This window comes from Oncorhynchus nerka, linkage group LG4 (genome assembly GCF_034236695.1).
Source record: "Oncorhynchus nerka isolate Pitt River linkage group LG4, Oner_Uvic_2.0, whole genome shotgun sequence".
Lineage (NCBI taxonomy): Eukaryota > Metazoa > Chordata > Actinopteri > Salmoniformes > Salmonidae > Oncorhynchus > Oncorhynchus nerka.
The window spans coordinates 36,953,006-36,960,418 of NC_088399.1; the positions used below are offsets into that span (position 1 = coordinate 36,953,006).

Below are 7,413 nucleotides of genomic sequence, written 5' to 3' on the forward strand. Positions count from 1 at the left end.
GCGGCCCCTGGCTGACTGGTGGCACTGGCGGCCCCTGGCAGACTGGCGGCACTGGCGGCGCGGGGCAGAATGGCGGCACTGGCGGTGCTGGGCAGACTGGCCGCACTGGGCAGACTGGCGGCGCTGGGCAGACTGGCGGCGCTGGGCAGACTGGCGGCGCTGGGCAGACTGGCGGCGCTGGGCAGACTGGCAGCTCAGGCGGCGCTGGGCAGACGGGCAGCTCAGGCGGCGCTGGGCAGACGGGTAGCTCAGGCGGCGCTGGGCAGACGGGTAGCTCAGGCGGCGCTGGAGAGGTGGAAGGCTCCGGCAGCGCTGGACAGGCGGGAGCACCTGTAAGGATGAGACGGAGAGACAGCCTGGTGCGGGGGGCTGCCACCGGAGGGGTGGTGCGTGGAGGTGGTACCGGATAGACCGGACCGTGCAGGCGCACTGGAGCTCTTGAGCACCGAGCCTACCCAACCTTACCTGGTTGAATGCTCCTGGTCGCCCTGCCAGTGTGGCGAGGTGGAATAGCCCGCACTGGGCTATGCAGGCGAACCGGGGACACCATGCGCAAGGCTGGTGCCATGTAAGCCGGCCCAAGGAGACGCACTGGAGACCAGATGCGTAGAGCCGGCTTCATGGCACTTGGCTCGATGCCCACTCTAGCCCGGCTGATACTCAGAGCTGGTATGTACCGCACTACGCACCGGGGACACCGTGCGCTCCAAAGCATAACACGGTGCCTGCCCAGTCTCTCTCGCACAGGAAGTTGGCTCAGGTCTCCTACCTGGCTTCACCATACTTCCTGTGTGTCCCCCCCCAATACATTTTTGGGGCTGCCTCTCGGGCTTCCTTGCCAGCCGTGTTCCCTCATATCGCCGGCTCCTCTCTCCGGCTGCCTCAGCTCTCCTAGCTGCCTCCACCTGTTCCCATGGAAGGCAATCTTTTCCCGCCAGGATCTCCTCCCATGTGTAGCAACCCTTGCCATCCAATACATCGTCCCATGTCCATTCCTCTTTGCGCCGCTGTTGCTGTTGCCCGTTACCACGCCACTTGGTCCTGTTGTGGTGGGTGATTCTGTAACGGTTTTCTTGAGTCGAAGGAGAGGCGGACCAAAACGCAGCGTGGTTATTATTCATGGTTCTTTAATAAAGAAACTATACATGAATAGACTAACAAAACAAGAAATGTGAAAAACCAAAACAGCCCTATCTGGTGCAAACACAGGAACAATCACCCACAAAACCCAACACCAAACAGGCTACCTAAATATGGTTCCCAATCAGAGACAATGACTAACACCTGCCTCTGATTGAGAACCATATCAGGCCAAACATAGAAATAGACAAACTAGACATGTAACATAGAATGCCCACTCAGATCACACCCTGACCAAACAAAACATAGAAACATACAAAGCAAACTATGGTCAGGGTGTGACACATTGTGATCTTATAAGTGTAAACAGACCATATCAGGATGTAGGACGCATGTTAACCACAGGTATAAACTGAGCTATATACATGCACATGATGTCCCCAGGTGCATCTCTGCATTGGATTTGTTTGTCACTTTTCCCCTGACTAATTCTGATGAGACCCTTATTGAGAATTTACTATTCTAACGTCAGTATGATATGCAACAAGCCACCTGTTAGGACACTGAGAATTAACACTCATTTAAAAGGCCCATTTGAATTTCCAATGGCTTGATTTATTCGTAAATAAAAACGTGTCAAATGTCACTGCATAAATATGGTCGTGTTCAAAACCACACACAAGCTGTAGCTTATTTTCTCCCTGCTCCATCTGTCCATGTCATGTCCAACTGATATTGGTTTCAAGGTTTATTTCAAGGTATTTATTATCATAAACCATGTTTCTATGCACAGTTTTTATGCGAGTAAAGTCATACAGTATAAAAAAAGTCACTACAGCTGTGATGGAAACAAGAAGTTTTGGTACAATTTTATAAATGCCTACAGATAATTTGTTTGTTTGACATGGTGGGATCTTTTTGTGAGAGGTAAAATGAACTATGCGAAACACATTGAGCTTTAGATTTGTATTCGGTACATGAAATCTTTTAAGCAAAAAATAACATTTTGTGTGCACAATGGCATCACACAGTAAGTCTGTTTGGTGGAAACACCACTGGTGAGAAAATTTGCATATTTTCTTTATGCATATTTTAGAATATTTGCATGGAAATCTGTTGCCAATAGGCCTTATGCACATTCTATGAACGAACGTTCTAAACACACTTCCTATCGGTTTGGCAATTTCCGGTCAGTCCAGTTGTTATCAACATAGTTGTCTATGTAGCTTCCTGTATACATCTTGAACCCCTTGTCATTCTTGCTAGCTGGAGTCTCGGAGGCTGATGTAACAATTCGATGTACAATATTCATTTGAGGCAAGTCCTGAAGACACCTAAGTAAAAAAACTGCGACATAGTGGTAGTAACGTTATATCGTCGATAACAACTAGACTGACCGGAAATTGCCAAACCGATAGGAAGTGTGTTTAGAACGTTCAATCATGGAATGTGCATAAGGCCTATTGGATGGAACCCTGAACGATTGTTCCATTCAGAATTCTTGTCTCTTTCCCAGTTCCCCCACCACTGCCATAGCTCTGTGAACGATTGTTCCATTCAGAATTCTTGTCTCTTTCCCAGTTCCCCCACCACTGCCATAGCTCTGTGAACGATTGTTCCATTCAGAATTCTTGTCTCTTTCCCAGTTCCCCCACCACTGCCATAGCTCTGTGAACGATTGTTCCATTCAGAATTCTTGTCTCTTTCCCAGTTCCCCCACCACTGCCATAGCTCTGTGAACGATTGTTCCATTCAGAATTCTTGTCTCTTTCCCAGTTCCCCCACCACTGCCATAGCTCTGTGAACGATTGTTCCATTCAGAATTTTGGTCTCTTTCACAGTTCCCCCACAACTGCCATTGCTCTACAGTAGACTATGTATGGAATAATTGGTCAGTCTAAGAAATGTGTGTGCCAAGCTGCACCATTTTATGCTAATGTAACAATATCATTGGGAATCATGTTTCCTCTCCCAACTAGTTGCACTGGCTGTGGTTGTGACATCACATCATTTCCATACAGCCATGGGGGTGGAGGGTAGATATTGTTCTTTTTGCTCCATTCATTTGAAGGCTCCCCATGACTTCTCACTGTTGCTCCATTTTGTTTTCTGCCTTGCATACGAACAGCTGGTTTAGTGTAACAGTCATAAATATTCAGAGCAATTAGCCGTGGCATCGCTGTAAAGGACTGACAGCTTCTTTAGCCCAGAGGTCCTGCTTGATGTGCCATAAACAAAATGGAAGATTTATGATGCAGCTCATCACTCTGGGTCTTACAATGCTTGCTCTCTCTCTGTGTCTGTCTGTCTGTCTAATAACCTGTCACAAGCACATCACTCTGGATCAATGTCACACATTTTGTTTCACATTTAGTCAAACATTTCTCTATTACTAACTATTTCTGTTCCTTCTTTCTCTTTTAACATTGCCATCCCTCTTCTCAGTCTCTTGTCTGATTGGGATGCAAACGGTTAATTAAGGGGAGACCACTTGCATGACCTAAAATGAGTTGAGATCACTTACAAATGATATTTTGGCCTATGTTATGGAAATACAGGTTTAGGATGTGTTTTTAGAGACAATTATTGAAGTCATTGGCATTATATGTAATGAAATGGTTATATTTCTTTGTAATGCATATGCTTGGAATGTCTATGGTGTCACATTTCATATAGGCCTACGCAAAAACCTGACAGTGGATAGGCTTGTCAAGAGCGTTCTCCAGACAACTCCTTGAAGTACGGTGGCAAGAAAAAGTATGTGAACCCTTTGGAATTACCTGGATTTCTGCATAAATTGGTCATCAAATTTGATCTGATCTTCATCTAAGTCACAACAATAGACAAACATAACATGCTTAAACTGTATTGTATTTTTCTTGTCTATATTGAATACATAATTTAAGCATTCACGGTGTAGGTTGGAAAAAGTATGTGAACCCCTAGGCTAATGACTTCTCCAAAAGCTAATTGGAGTCAGGAGTCAGCTAATCTGGAGTCCAATCAATGAGATGAGATTGGAGATGTTGGTTAGAGCTGCCTTGCCCTATAAAAAACACTCACAAAATTTGAGTTTGCTATTCACAACAAGCATTGCCTGATGTGAACTATGCCTCGAACAAAGAGGTCTCAGAAGACCTAAGATTAAGATTTGTTGGCTTGCATAAAGCTGGAAAAGGTTACAAAAGTATCTCTAAAAGCCTTGATGTTCATCAGTCCACAAATTGTCTATAAATGGAGAAAGTTCAGCACTGTTGCTACTCTCCCTAGGAGTGGCCGTACTGCAAAGATGACTGCAAGAGCACAGCGCAGAATGCTCAATGAGGTTAAGAGTAATCCTAGTGTCAGCTAAAGACTTACAGAAATATCTGGAACATGCTAACATCTCTGTTGATGAGTCTACAATACGTAAAACACTTAACAAGAATGGTGTTCATGGGAGGACACCACGGAAAAAGCCACTGCTGTCCAAAAAAAAACATTGCTGCACGTCTGAAGTTTGCAAAAGTGCACATGGATGTTCCATAGTGCTACTGGCAAAGTATTCTGTGGACAGATTAAACTGCAGTTGAGTTGTTTGGAAGGAACACACAATACTCTGTGTGGAGAGAAAAAAGGCACAGCACACCAACATCAAAACCTCATCCCAACTGTAAAGTATGGTGGAAGGAGCATCATGGTTTGGGGCTGCTTTGCTGGCTCAGGGCCTGGACAGCTTGCTATCATCGACGGAAAAATGAATTCCCAAGTTTATCAAAACATTTTTCAGGAGAATGTGAGGCTGTCTATCCGCCAATTGAAGCTCAACAGAGGTTGGGTGATGCAACAGGACAAAGACCCAAAACACCGAAGTAAATCAACAACAGAAGAAAATACGGCTTCTGGAGTGGCCCAGTCAGAGTCCTGACCTCAACCCGATTTGAGATGCTGTGGCATGACCTCAAGAGAGTAGTTCACACCAGACATCCCAAGAATATTGCTGAACTGAAACAGTTTTGTAAAGAGGAATGATCCAAAATTCCTCCTGATCGTTGTGCAGGTCTGATCCACAACTACAGAAAAAGTTTGGTTGAGGTTATTGCTTCCTAAGGAGGGTCAACCAGTTATTAAATCCAAGGGTTCACATACTTTCCCCACCCTGCACTATGAATGTTTACACGGTGTGTTCAATAAAGACATGAAAACGTATAATTGTTTGTGTGTTATTAGTTTAAGCAGATTTGTCTATTGTTGTGACCTAGATGAAGATCAGATCAAATTTTTTGATCAATTTATGCAGAAATCCAGGTATTTCCAAATGGTTCACATACTTTTTTCTTGCCACTGTATATAAACAGACAGTGTCAGTCTCATTCATCTAATTTACCAGTGTTATTGGTCAATTCTAATTAGTCTTTAATCAAATGGGAGAGGGATTAGCCTAATTTTGACAGTTAAATCATCAGAGATCAGACCGGACATTGGCGATGGTCACGGTGGGGAGAGGCAAATTATGTGATGACGTAGGCGCGAAGCTTAAGCTTTATCAGCGTTGTACCAACTTGGACGATCCCAATAAATAACGGAAAGTCGTTAAAAAAAAACGAGCCATTTGAAGGAGTCAGTTGTAGCCGTAGCCTACAGTACAAATTGGACGAAGCACTTTAGACGGAACAAGATGCCAGATTCTACTATTCCACTTCTGTGCGTCCTGGGGCTCCTCGCGCTCTCCTCTGCATGCTACATCCAGAACTGTCCGCGAGGCGGGAAGCGCTCTTTTCCTGATCTGCAAAGACCGGTAAGTTATTTTTCGATGGAAAATATTTTTTCTAAGGAAAGTTACTCAGTTTTGTTCGCAATCATTTTAACAGTTGATTGGTTTTAATTAGGTTGTTCGGGAAGGAAGTGAGTGCTTTGGTGTTTTAGTACACTTTAGGCCTATTGGTGCAAAGAATCCATTGGTTTGAAATTAAGTAGCCTATTCATTCTGTTCCGTGGTTAATGAAACAGTTCTTACAGATACACATCAAATCAGCTTAATGTGAATGACTCCTTGATAATGCCTGCAGTATTGAATCTTAAATAAGAGTAACTATTAATTTAAGCCACTGAAACACAGTAGGCAAATCAGCGGTGTTGTAACTTACCTGGCTTTAACCTTCTACACAGCTATTTACAAAGGTTCCTTTTATTTTCAGTGCATGTCATGTGGCCCCGGAAACCGGGGCCTCTGCTTTGGCCCCAGTATCTGCTGTGGGGAAGGGATGGGCTGCTACGTGGGCTCCCCAGAGGCAGCTAGTTGTGTGGAGGAGAACTACCTGCCCTCTCCCTGTGAGGCCGGAGGAAGAGTGTGTGGGTCTGAGGAGGGACACTGTGCTGCACCTGGGGTGTGCTGTGATGCTGGTAAGACAGTCCTCTTTCTTTGTTAGCCCAAGCCTGTCTGTCTGCTGGACTTGATAAAGACAGTAAATGGAGAGGTGAGCTTGAAACCGATGTGATAGTGTTTTTACTAGTAAGAGGTGACTTATTGTGTAAATACTTGAACCCAGAATATATTTTTGCCTATATTTAACTTTTGCATCATCCACTGGTTAGTGAGGTGACACTTCAGTTCATAGTAATGCAAAAGAAAATCCATATTGATGTTTGGTCTACTATATGATTGTTCTATCTTATTTCTACAGAGAGTTGTCTACTGGACCCAGACTGCCTAGACGACAGTAAACGTCAGCCACCCAGCGAGCAGAACAGTTCCTTGATGGAAGGTTTGGCAGGAGATCTGCTGCAGTGGATGCTGCATGCCACCAGAAGGGAGAGACCTCAGTAACAAACCACTGGCCAGCCCTCACCAAAACACACACCCAGAATAGCGCCTAGATCAGTTTCACATGCACTACTACTGCAAAAAACCTACACAGCATACACATACAACAGGACACAGGAAAGGAAGAGTGGGTTTGCTACATAAGAAAAGCAATCAGCTCTAGTACATTAATATTTACTGTGCTTACAGTAGCCTTCAGTAAGTTTTCATTTCTAAGGCTTCAACTTAAATATGCATTGTACAATCCACTAGGGGTGGAAGGAATGTAAATATGTAGCGAATAAATATTTTCTTGCACTATTGAAATGTGTTTTTCCTATGACTTACTGAGAGGTACAGTAATAAGCCAACAGCACCTTCATTGGGATTGTTCACCACAAAATCAAAGGGTTCTCGTCAGGGTTGGTGCCAATAATTCAGTCTAAATTCCAGTGAATTCATGAATAGATTTGCACTCCTATGGACAACTTTTTAAATTCAACAGTCTGGAATACACATTAGGTAGGAAAGATTTGGCACCATATAATCTG

The 7,413-nt window shown here is 44.3% G+C and overlaps 1 protein-coding gene across 1 annotated transcript; it reads left to right on the forward strand.

Annotated features, from left to right (window-relative positions):
- The first annotated feature begins 5,648 nt into the window (after nt 1-5,648).
- On the forward strand, nt 5,649-7,153 carry LOC115123306 (vasotocin-neurophysin VT 1). Its single transcript, XM_029652644.2, has 3 exons — nt 5,649-5,857; nt 6,258-6,462; nt 6,744-7,153. The coding sequence occupies exons 1-3, from the start codon at nt 5,738-5,740 to the stop codon at nt 6,884-6,886; spliced, it is 468 nt and encodes a 155-aa protein (XP_029508504.1). The 5' UTR covers nt 5,649-5,737; the 3' UTR covers nt 6,887-7,153.
- The last annotated feature ends 260 nt before the right edge of the window (nt 7,154-7,413 follow it).

Bases quoted from the DNA above. Each gene is read 5' to 3' on its own strand.
- LOC115123306 (XM_029652644.2), top strand. From the start codon at position 5,738: ATGCCAGATTCTACTATTCCACTTCTGTGCGTCCTGGGGCTCCTCGCG. The intron at 5,858-6,257 runs GTAAGTTATTTT...TTTTATTTTCAG, and splicing joins TTCCTGATCTGCAAAGACCG to TGCATGTCATGTGGCCCCGG. The intron at 6,463-6,743 runs GTAAGACAGTCC...TTATTTCTACAG, and splicing joins TGGGGTGTGCTGTGATGCTG to AGAGTTGTCTACTGGACCCA.